This window comes from Nanorana parkeri, unplaced genomic scaffold (genome assembly GCF_000935625.1).
Source record: "Nanorana parkeri isolate BGI_ZX_2015 unplaced genomic scaffold, ASM93562v1 scaffold501, whole genome shotgun sequence".
Taxonomy (NCBI): domain Eukaryota; kingdom Metazoa; phylum Chordata; class Amphibia; order Anura; family Dicroglossidae; genus Nanorana; species Nanorana parkeri.
Window position 1 is genome coordinate 217,289 of NW_017306769.1, and position 22,873 is coordinate 240,161.

General features: G+C 41.5%; 1 protein-coding gene across 1 annotated transcript in view; it reads left to right on the plus strand.

Moving 5' to 3' along the window:
* ADAD1 (adenosine deaminase domain containing 1) overlaps positions 1–21,481 on the plus strand; it is a 38,444-nt gene extending 16,963 nt beyond the window's left edge. The window contains exons 6-11 of the mRNA XM_018561124.1: positions 2,965–3,091; positions 6,392–6,562; positions 10,497–10,726; positions 15,421–15,655; positions 15,747–15,879; positions 21,368–21,481. Coding sequence (XP_018416626.1) covers positions 2,965–3,091; positions 6,392–6,562; positions 10,497–10,726; positions 15,421–15,655; positions 15,747–15,879; positions 21,368–21,481 — 1,010 coding nt within the window. The remainder of the gene's footprint in view (positions 1–2,964; positions 3,092–6,391; positions 6,563–10,496; positions 10,727–15,420; positions 15,656–15,746; positions 15,880–21,367) is intronic.
* The last annotated feature ends 1,392 nt before the right edge of the window (positions 21,482–22,873 follow it).

The following is a 22,873-nucleotide window of genomic DNA, read 5'->3' on the forward strand; positions in this document are numbered from 1 at the left end:
CTCACCACTCCAGGTGTGCATGGTGTGATTCCCCCCCCCCCCCCCTTCCAGTAAAGGCCCACTCAACTAGGAGTGTTATTTCTTGGGCCTTCGAGCATCAGGTTTCGGTTTTCCAAACTTGAAGGCTGTCACTTTTAACACTTTGTAACACAAGACGAGGTGGACATTGAAAACGCTGCAGATGCTAGTTTTGGCCACAACGTTCTTCAGGCATTCCTCTGACCTATGGTCCCCCTTCTGTTATTCCTTGCAGAGGTCTTTTGTTTTACAGTCTGTTGGACTGCTCTTGAATGTCCCATTGGTTGCAGAACTAACTTTGTGTCCTGTGATATATGATCAATAGAAAAGGATTTTTTTCTTTTGCCTGTATAATGTATTAATTGAAGTACATCACAGGACGCTTTCCGCTGTTTTCTGTGATCCACACTCGTACTCCTTGCTACAAAACGAAGGCATGTTTTGAGTGGGAGGGATTATACGGGGCTATCTTGACAGCTTTGATTTGCCAGTGTCCAATAACATGAAAGTAGCTGCATAACCCTTTTGGTTTTCATAATTAACTCCGTGTCGTGTCCTGTCATGTCTTTAAAAATAAAATAAATGAAGTAAATTTACAGGTAAGACAAAAATCCTGTTTTTTTAAATGTGTTGGATTACAAACCGTTAACACTAATGAGGCGTATGCCACCTTCAGAATCACTGCCCTTAAGGTGCCCATACACCTTACAATTATCTGCAGATTTTCTGTGGTCAGATGGAAAAAGTGCAACAGATTGGCCCGGGTGGAGATTACTCCATCCACACAGTTAAGTGTAGATGGAGGAATCTGTTGCACCTTTTCCATCTGACCATAGAAAATCTGCAGATAATTGTAAGGTGTATGGGCAGCTTTAGTTTGTTTTTTATTGTTTGATTGGTGCTGATAGTTTTCACTATATTTGCAGTGCTGTGACAGGAGACTTGAGGCTTTCAAGAAGCTGCACTATCTGCTCCTCCTCACTTTGTAAATTGTGAATGGTTCCAAAATACAAAGCATTTTGTGAATGGTCGCTCCCCCGTCCATTCCTCCAGTCAGCGATGGAGGATCAGAGGGGAATCCCTGCGGGGAGCGGTGACTGACAGTCACCGCATTCTGCAGGGAGATGATCGAGAAGTGAGCGAGCGATTGTATGTGTTCGCTCACTTCCCGATCAAGAGAGCCGACCTGTGACAGCTTCTTTGTCACACGTCGGCTCTGAGGAGGAGTGGAAATAACTCACCTCATAGTTCTCCTTTAAGGTTACTGCTCGAGTAAAATACCTCTTTCAGTTGCTCTCAAATAGCACTGCGTCAGATTAAACCTGACCACTTCTTACAAGTGCATCTATTTAGAGTAAAAATGTGTTGCATTTTAAGTAATAAATTTGTTGCAGAAGTTTTCAAACTTTTGCACTTAGCTGCCCAAGAATACAGACGCAAAGGTCTGTAAACCTGTCGCAAAGACTTTGCCGAAGGAGAGGCAGCCTAATTTGTGACTAATTGTGTCGCTAGTTTGCTTGATAAATGTCCCACAGTATGTTTGCTACCTTCTCAACTATGAATAAACAGGAAGTGGGTGGATCCAGACAGCGTTGTCGGGATCCGTCCCGGCTGCGGCGCTCTCAGTATGCCAGTGATATACTGAGCTTTGGGTCACGGGAGGAGGTTAGTATATACTTACTCCATAGTTCTCTCCCACATTGTCTTCTCAGTTTGTAAATGAATAGGAAGTGCTCTATACAGTGTTAGGCCTGTATATTCAGTGTCAACTGCGATTGTGCTCTAATGTTCTTTTTTTACAGCAAAACACGTCATGCAAGTTTAATTGGTGCAATCTCTCTCTAATTTTAGATGCATGCACCTTGACCCTAGGTGTTGCAATAGTCACCTGAACACCACATAATTACATTTTAGGGTTCTTGGGGAGTTTTTTTTATTTTTAACAGTGAGCTCTTGCATTGAATTTGCTGGGTCAGCCATTTCTGGTCAAATAGCAGGAATCTCTGCCACTTTTAGATTATTTTCTTTACAGTGAAATTATTAATTTCGAATCATTTGTCAATCTTTTAAATTCCTTGCCAGGCACATAGGCATCCACAACTTTCTTTCTGAGGGCCTTAATGAGCTCTATTGATCTTGGCATGATGTCACCACGCAAAGAGAACACCCGACCCTAAATAGGAAAATTAGATGACACCAGTCATGTCCAAATTCATTCTTTATTGTGCCATAAAGCAAAATTATAACACATGATCCAAACAATTGGGTTTGTGTGTTGATTTTATTTTTTTTATTATATATAACTTTTGTCATTTCATGTTAAGCTCCGGCAAGTTTGTGTTGTAATTAACCACAGCTAATTATGTACAACCCTATTGGATGAGGTGGAGTTTATGTGCATACACTCCCTGAGGAGGTTCTATTCTTTGACACACTTAATCCGGAACACGGCACATTCATGGATTTGAGGTGGTAAATGAAAGGAGTGTACTTTCTTTTTCTATACGACTAATCTATTTTTGTTACTTGAGATCAGGGGTAGCCAACCTCCGGCCCTCCAGCTGTGGTGGAGCTACAAATCCCATGAGGCATTGCAAGATTCTCACAGCCAAAGACATGACTCCCGGAGAGAAATGCATCATGGGATTTGTAGTTTCACCACAGCTGGAGGGCCGGAGTTTGGCTACCCCTGCTTTAGATCATGAAATCATTATGACATTTATGTGCCATTAAAGTATATCATCTTTGTCTGTATGTACTGTTTAAACGACGAACTAATGTTTGCTTGTTCATTATACAGTATGTTGAAAAAGTCAGCAATTTCCATGAAGTGTACCTATTTTTTCACCTGATTGTATATGTGTGCTAATTTCCCTTTCTTTCATAATGTAAGTGTATGCATTTCAGTAGGTTGTTCCATCTGTAATGTTTTGCCTTTATTTTTAGAGGGCCAGCAATGGGAAGTAGTTGCAATAGGAACAGGAGACCTAAACTATAGCCAGGTCACATTGAATGATGGAAGAATTCTTCACGACTCGCATGCTATTGTCTCAGCGAGGCGTTCATTACTTAGGTAAAATCAAGCTGTGGTCATTATGTGTTCACAAAAGTTACCATAATGTACCGATTTTTTTTTCTGATACTGATTTTTGTATCTTCCTGTGATTCTATAAATATTCTATAAAGAATTTGTAAAATACATCTTTTACAGTCGCATTGTGAAACCCTCACATGCTGTTGCATTTTGTTTTCTATAAATGATTAACAGTTTCCTGAAGTATAGAAGTGAAGAAAGCAGTGTGTAGACAGGGAAGACACTTAAAGTGTATTTCTACTTTTGCAGTTATATTGGGATAACACCTACCGTATATGCGTTACAAGTTCCCATTCACATTGCATATTTAAAAATTGCTTCTTACATTTTTGGGTGTTTTTTTTTTTTTTTTTTTACCTGCCTAAAAAATCCTACCTCCCCCTATGTTAAACAGGGTGCTGTGAGAAGTTTTGTGTTAACTCTGATTAACCCCATCTGTAATGTGCTGGCAGAGTTCATTATCAATTGTAAACTAAATTTGAACACTGTCCTTACAAAGGGTTAAAGACTTAGAATGATTGTATGTTAATGAGCGGAAGCTGTCTGTCCCTCCTCTTTCATTTCACGTTCAAAGTACTCAGAGTAGACTGGAATCTGCACTAAGGCCCTTTACCAAAGAAATCTCTAAAAGGTAAGAAGGTTTCTTAGGTATGCTATATGAATAGGAACACATAACAACAAACACGCAGTGGGGTTTTCTCTTAATCGAATGCAAAAGTGGAAATGCACTTTAAGGAGGCTTTGAAAGTGTAATCTTAAACTGAAAACAAGAAAACAGCTTATTAGGATACATTTTTTCCTGCCAAAAGAATTGCCTTTCTGTCCATTCAGTCTTTACAAGCACTGATTTACAAAGTGCTGACAAATAGAACAGCCAGAAGGATGATAGTGATTTTCTTTTACTATTACTGAATAGAGTGGTGTAATCTCTCCATCCCCAACTTACTGATTGGACAGTGAAGAAGCAGCAGCAGACTAATAAGGTTGCCTCTGATCACTGTTCTCCCTCCTCTGGTCAGATTGTTCCTTGTGAGCACATCTAAAACAAAAAAAATGACTTGACATACACTTTAAGGCATGGATGTCCAAACTGTGGCCCTCCAGCTGTGGTGGAACTACGAATCCCATGAGGCTTTGCAAGATTCTCACAGACATGACTCCTGGAGAGAGATGCTTCATGGGATTTGTAGTTCCACCACAGCTGGGGGGCCGGAGTTTGGACATCCCTGCTTTAAGGCTGTATTCATATAGCCATAAACCACCCAAATCATCGTATTTCTGTGTCATTCACAGTTAGGTGCAGACAGGAATCTTGTACAAATCAAAGACAGGCCGACACGGTCCCCTGCTGTTTACAAGGAGCGATTTCATGTGGCTAGGAAAAGATGAAGCAGGCCTGTGCACAGACTGTTTGCATGCCGGGCAGCTCATCTGTGCAGTTACATGTAGAAAACTGAAGACTGAATGGCCGCAGCTAATCGGAAACACCTGGCCATACTCGCCACAGAAATCAGTTGATCTAGCTAGTATATGGCAAGAACGACCATGTGAATAAGGCTTGAAGTGGAACATGTCTCTCATAACACCTTTATGTTAAGTGAAAATGATAGAAATTGACATTTCCTTGTAATATCAAAGATTAAAGTATACAATCTCTGTTGGGAGATGAAAAGAAGAGAACATATTGTAGCTTCACTGGTGCTTATGGAGGTAATAAGTTAGGTAATGAGCAAAAAATGGCTAGCTGAAGGGTCAGTCACTAGTCACGCTGCTATGGTTAAATGAGATGTGTGGCATAGGCAGAGCTTGAAAAATTTGACGATGTCTCACCAGTCAGTAAAAAATGTCACCAGTCAGCATGACCGGACTATAGCCTTGCAATTTATGTTAAAAAATTTGGGGGACAGATAGGGCTTTCTTTTGTGACCCCACGTGGGGTTATTTTTTTTTTTACTGTATAATGAAAAAAGTACCATAAATGTAAAAAAAAGTTTCCCTACGTTATGTTATAAAACATTTATTCTTATCCATATTTTTGGTAAAACATAAAAGTCGGGGTCATTAGACACCAAACATGTCAAGCCTTAAAATTGCGTGCGCCCGCAAAATCGCAAAAAACGCCCAAAGGCGACGATTAAAATGCTTCTACTGCTCATCAGTTTAGTGTTATCAGTGATTAATGGCTCTAAAATTATTGCTCTCACTCAGACGTTTGCGGTGATATGTAACATGTGCGGCACAATAGGTGCAACCTTAGTTTTCGCACGTAGGCGCACCCGACTCATATCTGCGTGTGTATGTGGGGGGAGGGGACTTAAAAAAAAGTTTTTTTTCTTTTTTAATTTTTTTTTTATGCTTTATTTTTTTTATGATTCTTTCATTTTTGTATTCTTTTTTTTTTTTTATCTAGAGACGCCCGATCGCTTGACTGTAAAGCTGCCGTCCGTGTAATTACAACGGCCGGCTGGGAAGCTGCTCGTCGGGCTCCACCGTCCTCTCGTAGTGGACGAGTGGATTTTTCAAGCCCTGGGTATAGGTTACATTAATATCTATGCGTCAAGTGTGGCGCAATGCAGTTTGTTTTATATGTGTTACTATTCTGACTCCGATCGTTGTGATAGCGAAATATATCCCTTGCTGAGACCTCTATGCCTGGCCTGTATAAGCAGATATACTCACTGCGGACAATCCTCGTCAGATAGCTGAACTCGTCAATACCGATTCATTCAAAAGAGGTGTTTATTCTTTAACATCAGGTTACAGCAGATGATAGGAACAGCAGTTGAACGGTTATAGTATTGTGCGGTCAGAAAATGATGCCTTTCCTCCGTACTGTGCAGATTACCTGTGTGTCCTTGTTACATGTGGCTTTCAACTGTGGCCATGACACAGGAAGTACTGCACACAGGAAGAAGGGTGGGGCTACATACAGAGAGGAAATACATCGTAGACATCACAAAGAATCACAGAAAAACATGTACATTACAACAAAAGGCCACTAGATGGCAGCATAGGATAACACATGAATTTAGCTATGAGAAAATAGTTAGGCAAATCACACTATATAAATTCTAACCTATATAACAATGCTAATATTAACTGAGGCTATGCATCTCATATTCTATGCCCCTATTGGGGCGGCACAGTTACCAATCAGTTTCCAAGTACCAACACAGTTGCTGGCAGCATCCAAGTTACTTTGTTACCTTACACAGCTAAAAACATTTGTACTAATGTGTCATTAGTTTTCTTTTTAACTTTATCCGTTTTACCTTTCAGGTATTTCTATAAACAACTCCTGCTTTTTTATAGTGGAAATACTGTTATGATGCAAAAATCCATCTTCAGCAGACAACCAGCGACTGATCTTCTTTCACTTAAACAAAATTTAAATCTCTATTTGTATATGAATCGGCTCCCAAAAGGATCTGCACAAACCATCTCCCAGCTGTAAGTACTCATTTTGCTTTGCATGAAAGATATCTTGGACCGCATTAGCCATCAATTCAAGCAGAAAGTTTGGAGTTTAGGTGATGCACTTTTATTTCCTTACTTAAATTAAAGATGCTGGCTTTCGGGGGCCCCTTATATGCCCTTTTCTGGCTTTATATAAAGGATTAAATTGGTCCAGAAAGCTTGCATATTAAACAACTAAAATTGGCCAATAAAGGGTATTACCTAAGAAAAGTGTGGATTTCTGATGAGACTGTTGTATAGAAAAATGATGTTGCTTAACATTCCAAGCTGACTGAATGCTGAGATGCATACACTGCATAATTTTATACAACATATGTCATTCATGAAGTTTCAGAAAGCATATACAAAAAGAAAACACAATATTGTGAATGGGTGCTTAGAGGCTACAGAAATGTAGGCTTCCCTGATATTTCTTCAGCTGTGCTTCTTCCAAATAAGATGCATCCACCAATCACATGCTTGCCTGCGATGCATACACAGGCAAGGTGATCCTAGGATGTTTTATTTTGCATAATTTACACAGAGCTCAGTGTCTCCTGCATGTGTTTGCAGAGAAGTTAAGTAGTAATTGGAAGCTAATTTAAATAGGTAAGGACTTGATGACCCCAGTGTAGCTCCTAAGGAACCTTCATTACAATTACTGTTTTTCATTTGCTGGTACTGGTATTTGCTGGTAGGTATTAGTGATGTAATCTGGGCTTAAGAAATGCATCCTGGGAAAGTTACATCAGCAGTGTATTGCTGGGAAATCTCATCCATAAAACTACAAAATCTTGCGAGATCTCAGGGATAGAATGTTTCCATTTGAGGCCATGTGCACTGTCACATGTTCTAGTCACATGTGCTCAGAGTTCCAGGAAGTACCAGGAGATGGATTCATCTGCCCTTAGTGAAAATGGCCACTGTGAGAAGATTGGGGAGGGAAAAAAAATATGCTATGCAAAGACTAAAAAAGCTGCAATTATCTATAAGTATATGTTTGTAGATTGCCATTACTAAACATTTCTACACTGTTGAAATTTTAAAGATAAGGGTGAAGTTCCTCTTTTAAGGGACACAGAATTGTAATTCAGGAACATTGGGTTATTCTGCTACCTTCAGGAGATCAACACAGGCTAACAAATGCTGTTGGGAAAGCCTAATATATTTTTTCTTTTTTTAGTGTTCTAGGAGAACAGACAACTCTGCTCTGAGAGAAGCAAACCCTTACTTACTTTTGTTATATTATAATGAGGTGCTTTTTCTTTTAGCAAGATTCCTTCAGTTGCTGTAGAGCCACTAGGGCTCATGTTGCAGCTTCCAGATCTCCAGTCGTGGCGGTGATACCCAGCTTTGACCTTTTATTTGTTGGGCCAGATATATGCCTTCTGCTCTTTGGAGAAGTATGGGAAGAGTAAAACATTCTCTTCCCAATACCTAGAGCTGGCATGGGACATTGCAGCTCTCCCACACCAGCTATAAGCCCTCATTCACACCTGAACGTTTTGTAGCGCGTTCTACGCTCGACGAACGCTCTACAAAATGCTCAAAAATATAAATCCCATTGTATTCAATGGTCTCGTTCCCACCTTGGCGTATTTCCCTAATGCGTTACAAAACGGCCCATGCCTGAAAAGGTACAGGTCCTACTTTGGGCCGTTTTGTTGCGCGTTTCCATTGGGCTACAGCCAAGTAGCCTCCGGAAACGCGCGACGGTCGCGCAACATTTTTACCGCTAATCGCGCATATGCAATACGCCTATGTGTGAAGGAGACCTAAGACTGAGAGCTGACCAGTCACATGACCGTTGATCAGTGAACTCTTGGTTTCTGTTACTAGCAGAAAGTAGTGACTGTCAGTCACTGCCCCCCACAGGGATTTCTCCTCATCCCCTCTCTTCTTCAGGTCATGTTGTGCTGTCTTGTTTTCTGATTGGCTAGGAATCCTGCTTCACTTATTGGTAGGCAGCCTGGCTTCCTGACCAATCAAGTTCTGGTATCGGGGGTAAGTATTTGAGCGAGTAGGAATACTCGGTATTGGCACGATACTAGTATTAATAGTAATACCAATTCTAGTATTGGTATCGGTGCATCCCTATCTAAAACAAAATAATGTGTTGTTCAAACTGTTAGAGCTAAATAAATCCTGTATAATAATAAATATGTGTATAGACAGTAAATAAGTTATATTATTAGTCTCATTATTAATCGCAGGCATGACTAAGACAGGAAGAGTAACATGACAAACCACATTACGAGGAATCTTTAACCCTCACAGGCACAATTAACAAGCACTAGCTTCTTAAAATTTTGACTTAGCCCATATGATTGACCAGGGGGTGTGGAATTCCTATCGCGGGCGAGTAGTTTTTATGTACATTTAGCCCGGCTCCGGACAAGCAGAGCTGAATGTACATTGTGGAGCCGCCGCTTGTTTACTACAAGTGGTCTGATCAGACCACTTGTATCAATTTGAGCAGCGGCGATCGTTTCTGCCCGCACCCCCGAATTTTAATCTATGTAATAGGAAGTGGAAAAAGTAAATTTTAAGAAAATTGAAAAAGTTAAAAAAAATAATAAAATATATAAAGATTTAAAAAATAAAAATGAAACCCTGCTGCTCCCGCCATCTGCATGCAAATAAACGCATGCGTAGTACATTCTTCATGTGCTTTGAGATTGCAGCTGCCATTCCATGGTGGTAGCCAGAATTCTCTGCATTAAAGCGTAAGTTCATTTTCCCAGGTAATATGGAAAAATTTAAATTACACGATGAAATCTGGCCCCGTCACTCCCCTGCCTATACTTACCTTTTGGGGAGCAATCCCTCCCCTCCGCCAGTATGGGTGTACTATCTGTCCCCCGTACTGCTGTCCAGCGCAGTACTCCACTATGCTTTTTGAATTTTGCTCGCAAATTGCAAGCACGCATTGGTCAACGTGGTCAGATGACTGCACTGACCAGTGAGAAGCGCTATTTAGCACAGTCAAATATGTTTTGATTAGGGGTGCACCGATACTAGTACCAGTGCCGATACAGAGTATTTGGGCGAGTACTCGTACTCACCCAAATGCTCCGATACCTTCCCCGATATTGGAACTTACGGCCAGATGAAAATTACCTCTGACTCGTAGTGTCGTAGGGGAACATGGAGCCAGCTTCCCGTCCAATCAGGAAGCCGTGCGGCAAGTAATGACCCGCCTCCTGGTTTTCTGATTAGCCGGGAAGCCGACTTTCCAGCCAATCAGCATCGAGCCAGTTTCCCGGTCAATCAGGTCATTAATCGCCACCCGGCTTCTTGATTGACCAGGAAGCAGGTTTCCCGGCCAATCACAATCAAGCAGGCCAAACAACATGGAGCCGGCTTCCGTGGCAATCAGGAACCTGGGCGGGATGTCATTACCTGCTGGCCGGCTTCCTGATTACCAGGGAAGCCTGCTCCATGCCAGCGGAAGCACCGGTATTATTATTCAGTGTCGGCGAGATCCGAAAGCAAAAAATCGGTACTCTTACTTGATACCGAAAAAAACGGTATTGGTGCATCCTTAGTTTTGATTAAAACAATTTTTTTGTATTGGGACAAGTAGATTGTCATGAAGGACAAGTAGATTTGGCCCCCGCTTTAGCCCTTGGACAAGTTTTTTTTTTTTTTTTAATTTCCACACCCCTGTAGTCTGTTCAAAGGTGTATACGGAATTTTACCGTGCATGCACAGAAAAAGTGACCGAATCCCCTCCCCCACCCCAGGTGCATACTTGCCAAATTCTTGCAGTTGTGTCTTGCCGCACTTTTTACATCCTTCTGTCTTGATGGTATTTCTGGTAACCTTGCTTAGCATCACATTTTAATTTGCAGGTCAGATTAATCCTGCATTAATGATTTTTAAGCCATTATTTCAATATAACATTTTTATTTTATTTTTTTTCTAGACGTCTAAGCCCGCTTTCTCTTTCTGCACATGAAACAAATGACCAGCTGAGTCTTCATATTTCAGTGGAAGGCAAATATTACCCAGTTGTTTACCATCCACAGGACTTTACTAATCACATAAGCAGTATGTCTGCCACTGATAAGCTGACCAAATGTGAAGTCTTGGGAGTTCAAGGAGCATTGCTGAGCATTTTCATACAACCAGTGTACATTTACAGCATTATTGTGGGTGAGCTGATGCCAGAACATTGCTTTGTAGTTATCATTTGTGTAGTTTGAAATGAAGAACAGCAGAGCTATTTTATTCTAAATTTACTCATAAGTGAATAATCATTAAACTGTAAACTAGCAAAAGCATGCCCATACCAGAACAGGCAATGTTGGGGATATTAACACTATTCTAAGGTAAGTCTTCATGGCCATTATTTGAAGGAGAGGAGTAAAAAGCATATAATTGCAGCCAGTATGTTCAGTGGTGGAGTGCGCAGGGTATGACAGCAGGCAGATGGTGTAGAGCATAGGACAGCAGGCATTATGTGCAGGGGATAAGTAAGGGGGACTTGACAAAGGACAGTATGTGCAGGGGAGGAGTGCAGAGGATATGTGACTGGGAGGAGTGTGGAGGGCATTAAAGTGGACAGTATTTGCAGTGGAGCAATGTGGAAGATGACAGCAGGCAGTAGAGTAGACTTTTGTGGATAGTAAATTAATAACGGACATCTTGGGGTCTTTGCTTCTAGCCATGAGTTTTACTTGCCTGATTGCGACAGGCATCTCACTGCTGACTGGCTATCCATTCGCTACATTTCAAATACATATTTTAGAGCTGTTTCACTGCCAAAGGTATGCAAATCGCAAGATTTGCCGAACACGGTTACCAATCTTCGGACGGTAAAAGGGTTCATATTTACGTACTTCAATGTTCTAGTTGCCTTTTTTTTTTAATCTTTTTAATGTACATGTTTTTTATATTTGAGGCATATAATTTTTTGTATTAATAATGATGTATTTACATTTATTGTAAATAGTTATAGTAATGACTTTATTTTGTCTTTATCTACTTGGGGGAAATATTTAATATGGGTCTCCAAAAATTGGAAACCATAATAATAAGCACCTTTCTGCAATTATAACTTCTCAGAGCAGCTGGCTAGTGGCTCAGCCTCATAGACACCTCACAAAATAATAACACCTAAATTTTTCCATCCTGATTATTTAGTTATAGCAAATATTCCTTATGCACTGAATGGTTACGCTGATCCTGTAGTAGTGGTGGCATTGTACTTTTTAAAGTAGAACTCCTGTAGCAGTCTGTATTTATTTAACCCTTTGTGTTGTGCAGATTTCTTCCCTTCTGTTACTATTTATCTGACTTTTTTCTACCTCAAACATGAGAGGAAGTCATTTTACCATCATTGGGTTTTTTTCACTGGTGCAGTAACGCCCACTCGAGAGTAATTAATATTTAGCTGACATTATGCTCATCTCGAATAATACAGAAAGCTTTACATAAGGCCTCATTCACACAGCCACACGCCTGTAAAAATGTTTGCTTTTGCTGGCGGAACTAAACACTGCATGCACACAGGGTATGCAAACCAGCACAGGCAGCAGGTGTCAGATTTGTATCGGTCACCAATGCTGCCGCTGTTGGCATGTAATTGCTCATCAGAACGGTTACACGCTAATAGAGTCTTTGACCGATCCTGGACATAGATATTTTGTGTCCAGGGGCGGCATTCATGTGGAGTTAGTGGCCGAACAGAAACTGTTTGGTGCTAATCATCCAGTTTATATGCAACCATAGTACAGAATGCATCTGTGTCCAGAGGTGGCATTTAGCTGCCTCTGAACGCAGTAAACATTCCATCCAAGATCGCCCAGAAGGAGGCCTAAATGTGAACAGTACAAGACAGTAAACCAGATGCTGTGTGTCAAGTCCCGATCACACTGCACAGCATAGGAAACTCGTCTGAGCTCTCTTTCCATCCTCTTTACTGCATCTGTATAAGTGGATAATACAGCACACATTATCACCAGTTCAATAAGGAGAACACATCATTCAGTCCTACTGAGAAACACTGCATTCACACAATGTGTTAACCTGCAGTTCCAGAGTCCTAGGTAGGATTCAGTGGGTACAGGAGGCGGGCTCTGCAGTAACTTTCTCATACAGATGAAACTGGCTCTATAGAAGTTGTATGTACCACATAAGACAACAGCTGTAATAGACACCTGCTGAAGCCCAGGGAGCATGTCAGAAACAATCTAATAAAGTTAGTGGTTCTTGTGGGAGACTGGGCATCTGCAGACAGGAAATGTGCCTGCTGCAATGCTCTTTAATTAAACTTTGGAGACATGCAGTTGGGAAGGGAAAGGAACAAAATTACAGAGCAATATTTGTTATTCACCAGAGGCCGAATCGGATAGGACAGAAATGGCTAAGGCTGGAGTTCTTTAAGGCAAAAACTGCTTTACATTCGTGTGTGTTTTCACAAAGAGATTTTCTATGGACTAAGTCCCCCGCAGATTTGTGGTAATGTGTGTCTGGATACACAATAATATTTCTGTGTTAGGGTAGCAGTGCATGGCTTTATACTGGACCAATTTAAAGCAAGCCTGTCAAAATAGTAATAGACCTGGAACAGTTAGGCAAATCAGAAGTTATCTGCATACTTTTTCCAGGACACTGAATGCCAGACAACTAGCATTTTCAGAAAGTCATCAGAGCCTGACTGCATGTCTTATTCAAGCACTTGTGTGCAATTAGCGTGAGGAGAGTTAATCCACCCTGCCATTTTCTGTGTGTTTTGTGTTTTACAAATTGTTTATCTGTTTATATATTCGTTATTTTTGTCTATTGGGGGCCACAAAGTCTTTAACCTATGGGTTATAATGCCGCTTACTTAAAGATTGCACACTGGCAAACCAAAAAATGTAGGCCAGCCCAAGATGACCCCTTCTTCTACCTGTATGCCTCGGTTTTGTAGCAAAGCAGTACTGAGTTCCTTTTTTTAAAAACAGAAGGGATAGGAACTGTTACTCAATGGGTTTATAGAAAACGTCTTTACTTTAAGTTCAAAAATCCTATTATCTTTCTCATCCGTTGTGGAACACAATAGGTCTCTACCCTATAGAATATATAAAAAGCAGCCCAACAGAGAGGTGGGTAACACAGAAAACAGGAATAGCCTCCCCCCCCCCCCCCAAAAAAAACTGGGGATGGCCTGCAACACAAACAGCTGTCTGAAGGAACCTTTGTTGGAAGCATCCACCTAGTAGAACTTCAAATCTAGGAAAGAGAAGCCTGATGCTGAAGTGGCACTCGCAGATCTAGTAGTGTATGTCTTGACAGGAAAATATGGAACCCCCTTCCTTTATAGGCTTGTTCACACAAATTACATCAATGCCTGCGTTCTGGTCCAGTGCAACAGCAAAAAATGCTGCATAAAAACGTTCTGGTGCGGGCGATCATACTGCGGGCGCAGAACGCAGGGGCTGGGGGCGTTTACTATGAGATACAGTGTGTCCCGGCAGCTAACCACCCTTGAACACACTGTAATTGGTGTGAATAAGACCATAAGCCTGGACGATGGCCTGTCAAGGCCACCAGGAAATGGTGAAATAAGCTGGTTTGCCTTTACGTGGACCATGACAAAGAGAAATTCACTGGTTCTGAAAGAAGTAGTGGCCGAGCAATACAACCTGAATCAGATCCAGAAAATGGAGGCTGCAATGATCGCATTTAGATGCAAACAGTCTGCCCCTAGGTGTGGTCGCCCGCAGGTATTCGCAGCTTGTGCAGTTGCATGCAAACATCTGCTGGTGGTGGCAGCTGTTATTGTCTAGGAGAGCACCTCCTCTCTGCAGCAAATTGCATGAGTCTACTGGAGAAATGTTTGAGACTCGTGTGATCGCCGGCCCATTCGCAAGTGTGAATGGGGCCTTTGCCTCCTATATCACTTTTTCCTGTGTTTAGATTTTGCTGGGTTTAGGCCGTTTACATAGGTTTAGTTGCATTTAGCCACATAAAACCCGGCTAAATGGTCCCAGGATGCAGGAAGTTTGTTTGTGTTAACGCAGACTGAATGCACCTAGATCAGGGGTGCCCACAATTTTTTGTGTTAAGATCTACTTTTCAAATGACGAGCTACATGAGATATACCAACGAAGAAAAAAAACCTCCCTCGCTCTCTCTCTCTCCTGGCTGTCCTCTCCTTGCTCATCCTCCTGACTGTCTCTCCTCTCTCTCCTTGCTGTCTTTCCTCGCTCTCTCTCTCCTGGCTGTCATTCCTCGTTTTCTCTCTCCTGGCTGTCTCTCTTGGCGGTCTCTCCTTGCTCTCTCCTCTCTCTCTCTTTCCTGGCTGTCTCCTTGCTCTCTCTCCTGGTTTACCTTGCTGTATTTTGCAAACAGTGCAGTGCAACAGGCTGTGTAAACGAATATTCTTTGATGTAATACATAGCATTTCAACCACCAGTATCCACCAGAAAGTTGTCAGGGAGCTTGGCTCAGCAAACTCAGGCTAATAGGTAATCATGTGTGCACAGCTAAATAAATATACCAAAATGGAATAAAGGGGCCACCATTCACACCCTTCCTGATCTACCAGCATCAGCTTTGAGAGCTACTGGAAGATCACGATCTACCTAAGGGGCACCCCTGACCTAGATACTGCTTAACATCTAGATGTGCATTCAGCCCTAGAAAAGTAGTACATGCTTCCAGGTGCCATTTGAAATGACCTCCAACCATATCTGGAAGTATTTTATATGTTGTGTGCATGGGACCTATTAGGGGCACAGATGATGATAAAAACCTGCGTAAGACTAACCCATGACCGTGCTATGTAAAGTTTTGACTGGTGATGGGCTTTAAGCTGTTAAATTAAATACGGCTCTTCAATAAATGGCTTTTTATTTCAGGTGATGCAAACTGTAACAACACGAGAGGACTGGAGATTGCTCTGAAGCAAAGAATTGATGATTCACTTACTTCAAGACTACCAATGTTTTATCTTGTGAACAAACCCTACATAAGCATTGTCACAGCAACCCACCCAATTCAGACTGCCTCTGGGAACTGCTTCTCTCTGAACTGGTCACAAGGAGATCCTTCATTGGAAATAGTGGATGCTTGTCTGGGAAAGATAACGGAAAGGTATGCTTTCTTTCAGAAATTTGTTTTAAACACCATTTTTTATGATTACTTTAAACCTCTTCTTCATTGTTAACCTTGTCTTATTATGTAGTTCACCATTTAAAAGCGGCCGCTCTATGGCAAGTCGTCTTTGCAAAGCTGCAATGTTAACCCGGTTTAATTTGCTTGCAAAGAAAGCAAGAAGAGAGGACATTCGTTGTGGCCTGACATATCATGAGGCAAAGGTAAAGAATGATTTTATTAATTATATCGAACATTCATTGGACTGGATATGGCTGTTTATTTGTAATAAGCATGAACTTGTTAGAATAGGAAGAAAGAGTCACTGATCCGGCTATCAGGACTAAAGCTGGCTATACGCTTGGCACATTTTGGCCCATTTCTGCTTGGCTGAAATTCAACCAGTGTGTGGCCCTGTCAGAAACCCCCCTCTGTTCGGAAAAAAAGTCATTTTTTGTTGTCGACTTTTGACAACTTTTTTGAATCAACTTTTTTTCAATCAACTATTGTCGAATGAGCCACTACAAAAAAATCCAGTTAGCTGGAGTCACTGTGAAAAAAGTGAATGTGTAGCGCTATACTAAGTGAAATGTAATCCCCCTTTCGGGATATATAAAAGTAAAAATATTTTAAATAAATATCTCACAATCATAAATAATCTTATAAACCTTAATATACAGTGAATGTCCAAAAATATAGGTTAAAATGATACCTAGCTGGAGTCACTGTTCAGGTGTTCTGACAGTGGCACACCCTCCACTGTCAGAATACATAAGACTGGTGGGCTATTCCATCATTCATGCTGTTGGTGTTTATCTTGGAAACTGAGAGGCTTTTTTTCTAGTTTAGCCCCGCAGGGCTGAACAAGGAAAACCTCAGTGTCTGGCCAGCCGTAAGGTTCACATGCTCATCCAGGCTGGTCACTTGTTAACTGATGAAACCGGAATGAGGATGACATCTTCAAATTCAGCAGCAACTTCCTATACTTCAACTAAAGTTGACCTCTCCTTCTGAAAATGCTAGTTACCTGGCATGCTGAATTGATGGCTTAGGTACTTTGTGTCTCTCACCCAGAACAAGTCTGCAGATCCAGGAATTTTGACTTCACTCTCATTTACCTAGTCTGCATGTTGGTTTTGGCTCTGTAATTCATAATGTATTGAAGCTAGAAATAGCCAGTCAATTCGAATTTTCAGAAAAAGTAATTGCTTCCAAAGTATTCTGGAAATAAAAGTTTTTTGTTTTTTTTAAATACTTCCAGCAGTTTTCCTTTCCCATCTTCTGGCAGTGTCTGAATACTGTCTGTGCTGTTCTTGCCCCTCCACCGTTCATCTACCTAAATAACCTTTTATGAAGCATCTGGGAAAAGGAGGCAAAGTGGAATACTCCAGAGCAGGGGTAAGCAAACTACAAATCCCATGAGACGTTTCAAGACTCTTAACAGCCACTGGCATGACTCTTAGAGCCTGATGCATGATGGGACTTGTAGTTTCACCATAGCTGGCGTTTGCCTACCACTGTTCTAATGTGTCACAAGGATTGTTCAGCGCCTCATTAGATAATCTAAACAAGAACCACAAAGAACACCTTACATCACCTCAAGAAAGCCAAGGTTTGCCGTTGCAAATCTGGACCTAACTATTCAGCCCATAATTACTTATTTTATTCACACGCACATTCCAATAGGGAATTTAAGTCCTCTAAACCCTTTTCATCCTCAGGGGGCAAGCGATCCTGGCAGTCCGAGCTCGCTTCTTCTGCGTTAAATTTTGCTCCCATCTGTCCAGCCCATAGCGGGGCAGACAACTTCTGGCATTTGCGAACTATTGGCTAGCCTATGTGTCGGACAAATGGGTTTGCAAATTAGTAGCCTTGGTGCACATGATCTTCTTTCTTGCAGCCCCTCTTGCAGAGGTTTTTCAACCTGTGTCATTTTCTGCATAGGTTAGGGAACTTGCAAATGGAACTAGTGATCCTAGTACCTACAGCAGAAAGATTTCAGGGTTTTTATTCAAATCTCTTTATGGTGCTCAATAAGGATGAAATTCGTCCAGTTGTGGATCTCAAGGCCTGGAACGTTTATGTAAAAATCCGATCCAGTTGTTAGTGGCATCCCTACTTTGAGGGATTTTCTGGCAGCCATGGACATATAGGCTGCATATCTTCATATACCTATTTATCAGCAGTTCTTCCCCTTTGCGGTACAGGAGAGACCTACCAATTTGCAGCCTTGCCTTTCGGCCTAACTGCCGCTTCGAGGGTGTTCACCAAAACGTTGGCGCCAGTGTTAGCTGCCTTGAGGTCGAGGGGTTACCAATATTGGGATACCCGAAAGACTGCACCTATTGTGAAAGTCTTGTTTGTAAGTGGAATGCCACCATCCATCACCATTCGGACTCTGGAGTAATTCAGGTGATTCCTGAAACTACAGAAATCCTCGCTTCACATGGAATACTTGGAAGGCCTAGATGTTCCTTTCTGTAGGAAAAGCTATGGAAACTACAAGTTTAGATATGACCACTGCGTGCATGCAAGTGCTGGACGATTCACCAATGTATGAGAGTGCGGAGTCTCGTGGTGGCGTCCTTTGCTTGATCACACATCATAGAGCACAAGTAGTTCATTCTGAAACCAATGGGTTTTGAATTCAGTTTGGTGAATTCAGCCGAGGCAAAGTACCTGTCTCCTGACATCTCTCCTAAGCTAATGGACAGCATTTCTTTCCTGGTGGACATGTTTAAGGTTAGAGCCACCTGGGTGGACCTTGGCCAAGGTCACTAGTCTGGGTTCTTTGACACTGTCCAAACCTGTAAAACCTGCTCTGTACAGTTATTTTTACAGCCAATGTCATATGGTGACAGGGATCACACTGAAAAATTGTTTTTGGCCAGTCCTTGGCTACTTGCATCAATGAAGTCAAGGGTGGCAAAAGCACCTTTTTTATAGCTGAATAATTAACCCAGGCCTCCAATAGCAAAATCCTCTGCTCACTCCTTTAAGGAAAGTTCTTTTTGTCCCTCCCATGGCTCAGATTCCAAGCTCAGGCCAGGCTATTAGACTGTCGTAAGTTCTGGCCCTGTGAGCCTGCAAAATCAAGCCCTCTTCACAATGAAGAGGCACACCCATGTTCATTAGTGTGAAGGTGTCTGACAGCCTTCATGGCTTCCTGGATGTGGAACCTCCCAGATGCCTGGGTCCTGAGCGTTGTAAACCAAGGACTCCCTACCTTGCCCTTGCTTCCTGCTGTCAATTCTGCCAAAATCTCCCCATCTCAGACAATACAAACCATGCAGAGCTTTGGTTGGTTCCTGAATCTCCATCAGTCAGTGCTGAAACCCTCTCATCTTTTGGAGTTCTTTGCTCATTCTTAGACACTGCTCTGTACAGGGTCTTCTTCCCATGTTCAGACCTTTCCCACTGTTAACTTTTGCGTGAAGGTTATTGGCTAAATGGTGGCCTCTTTTGAAGAAGTCCCGTATGTTCAGTTTCACTCTAGACTGATGCATCTCGGCATTCTCTGTGTGGGACAAACTGGTTTAGTCCCTGTTCAGCACAATCTCATTTGAAAGAATATGAGCAAGTATATTCGTTGCTCATACATAATACTGGTGCAATCTCTTTTTAATCAAGATGATGTGTGCAAATGGCTGCTTCACGCTGGAATATTTACGCATTTCATTAGACACACTCAGTGCCTACTGCTTTGCCCAGGTGTGTGCTTCACCTAGTGGAGTACACGGGTAGTCCTGGAGTCCTGTGCTTTGCTGCAACCCTGTGTGCTTAAAAACGGCTACAGAAGACCTGAAATATTGTACAACCATAGTAACTAGGTTATTCATTTAAACATCCAACTGTTGTCTCTAGCTATGGATATCTATGGACAATAGAAGGAGTCATGCTGAATAAAAAATGGAAGCCAGTTAAAAATTAAAAAAAGAAAGTGGAAGTTTGTAAGATATTTAATATATATTGTTGCGGAGTGCTCACGGGCTGAGAATTTGGAGAAAGCATATAAAGGCCGTCACTTTAAGAAAACCATAAAACTTCCGGAAAGGTACAGACACCTCAGCAGCAGCTTTTGGTACATCCTGCTAGGTCTAAAAGCAGGGCTGTTCTATTTGCCTGGTTCCCCTCGCCCCTCCACATTCCTGTTCGCTCATCATTTTGATGGGTTGCCTCACTGACCCATTTGAAACGTGCAGAAGGCATACTGTTGAAAACTTTGTTCACTGCTACAAATATAACCTTTAAATTCTAGCGTTTATAAGCAATTCCAAGCAACTTGGGATTATTGGAGTGGACATATGTCTCCCGAAGTATGTAACATGTAAGGGAGAAGAGGTACCAGTCCTGTTACTGAACACTGTGCATTACAGCATGGTTCTGTATGGGCAATATGAAGATTGGGAGAAAGACTAGTAATCTGCCAAACAATTCTTTCTACACCTGCTTCTGTCCTAATTTGTGCCAGTTAATCGTTGTGGTGAATATTGTATCGCACATGTGCCAATGCTCCTGTATTCCTCATATGTACTAGGGTGTGCTGACACTGCCCCTCAAAGGTGATGCGGAGTAAGTGCTTCTTAAATATGGGTTCTGCAGTCCAAAGCAGTAAATGAGATAGAAAAAAAAAACAAAGTAGCCCATCAATCCTGTAGTTTAGAGCTACATACTTTTTTCCCCCCCATACACTCATACTTGTTCCAGGACTTGTCACAGGTGGGGTATGCCGGATGTGGTTCAACTACAAACTGGATAGGTGTGAGTCAGGGTACAGGGTCCCTCTAGCGCCTTGGTTGCCAACTGGTGGGTCGCGACCCAAAAGTGGGTCGCAACCCCGTTTTCAGTGAGTCACCTTCCACTTTCCTATGATGGAGCTCCATCCATACGTGCATTGCTTACATCTCCCTCACGTGTCCTGTAGAGGTGCCATGGTGACATCAAATTCTGGCTCCCGGCACCTCCTACAGGGCGCTCAAGAGAGCTGTACAAGCATTTCACATATGGATGTAGCTCCATCACAGTACAGCAGCCCACGCTGGACCCCAGGCTGATGATCCACTCCAGTTCTTGTAAGGTAGGGAGACTGGGTGGACCTTAAATCTTTTGTAGTGTGTATGTGTGTCCTTTTTTTTTTTTGAGAGCCCGTTCACTCTAGTACAGTGCATTAATCACATAGTACTGTGCAATTAACGCACTGTACCACGCAATTGCACCTACCATACATTCTGGTGAGGGAGGTGCGTTGCGTTTGTCAATCATTTGAATGGTACCCTAAACGCACCTCCCACCCACAGTTCGTACGCCCGCACCGGAACGCGCGTTTCCCTAATGCCGTGCGTTCCATTGCAGTGCAACTTGGGTCACGACTTAATAACCAAGGATAAATGTGGGTCCTGAGGTTACACAGGCTGAGAACCACTGCTCTAGTGGATGCTCTGTAGGATCAGCTCACCATGATCTGCACCTTTCCACCTTTTGAAACTCCTTCCTCATCTGCTTCACATGATTGAGATAAGAGAGATAAAGTTTGTTTGCTTTTGTTTTTTTCTTTTTTGGGGGGAGGGTTCTATTTTTTTTCTATGGAACGGAGTTTGCTATTATTTTAGGACCCTCAAAATGGTTCTGTAACTGTAGAGAAATGTATATTCTGCATTAAATTATACATTCTGCAAATAACCACATGTGTGTTTTTATTTTTCTGTCCTTTAGACACTTGCTTTACAATACCAAGAGGCCAAAGCCCTACTGAAGTCCTATTTAAAAATGCAGGGGTTTGGAAATTGGTTAGAGAAGCCGGACGGCATTGGAGCCTTTACAATATAGTCATGTCCTCCGTTTTTACTTTTTACTTCGCAATAGTTGTGTTTTTCTGAAACATTCTTTGTTTTGTGTAACCTGTTATACAAAAATATGACTTTTGTAAACTTGTTCAGAATATTTTCTGATCTTTTTCAATTGTAACAATCCTTTTGAGAATTGTTTTTTTTTTTCTGGTTTACTTTTACTAAAAGTTATTTATGTTGATTATAAAGCTTTTAGGTTGTATTTAGTCAAGTTTATTTAGTAGTGTAAATAAGCATATTATGTTATCTGACAATGTATATACGTTGGTTATGAGGTTGCTAATATAGTAACTGTCATTTCACATACTACTGACATATAACATGAGTGAAGGTTGTCAGGGCAATGCACTGGAAGCTGTCATTGATGCCTCCTGCTCTGGGGCTGTCATGCTTCTTTTCCTAAAATACTTGGTGAATCCATGACCTGCACATGTTCCAGGTCATTCATTTACAAACTAATGGGGGAAATAAAGATTACAGCCCTGGAGTATGTACCTGCAAAAGCAAGTAGAAATAATGGCCTCATGTATATCTAGGCAGCCTTAAAACCTGTAACTTCCTGGGAAATGCCAACTGGCTGTCAGTCTCTATACATTCCGTTCCTGATTTAGAGCAGGTTTGTAGCCAAAGGAAAGTCAGAACTCCTGATCAGTTTGGGGTCAGTGACTCTGAAAGCATCATAGCCTTTGGATTAGCATATTGGCTAAACAACAAGCACTTGTAAAAGCAGAGTATAGCAGTGGTACCCTACAAATATTTTACAGTACAAAAAGTACTGACGCATCGCTTTATTTGCATTAAACCGTTTAATGTAACAATTTCTTCTTTAAAAAATGCATTCACTGTATGTTTGATCTCGTAAAGCAGATTTGTTTAGTGATATCATTGTGTGATCTAACAGACTTGATAATGTTCTGCAATCCTTTTTTGTTTCTCCGTTTTTATGTGCATCAAAATAAGTGGTCAGCTCACTATGATCACATTGCTGGTAAACACATTTAAAATGTGACTACAGTCAAATGACAGACTTGTCATGCTTTATGCTATTGATAAGAGCATTCTTCAGTTTCACCCACAGGTTTGAAATAAATGGCTGTTTTATTGATCCATATGTTGTCTGATTTTTAATTTTACTTGGCAATTAATGAAGCTTAGTGATGTAACAGTCTAAAGATCAGCTTTTAAAAATAGTAGAACTTAAAGAAGGACTCCAGAAAACATTTTAACTAGGGCTGGTAATTAAAATTTTCGTGTTCGATCAAATATAACGCACATACAGATCCAACTACATTGGCCTATACACATACAGCACAGCAATGAAGTAATAAAATGAACTAGGATCACACTAATCCAGCACGTTTTTAATCTCACG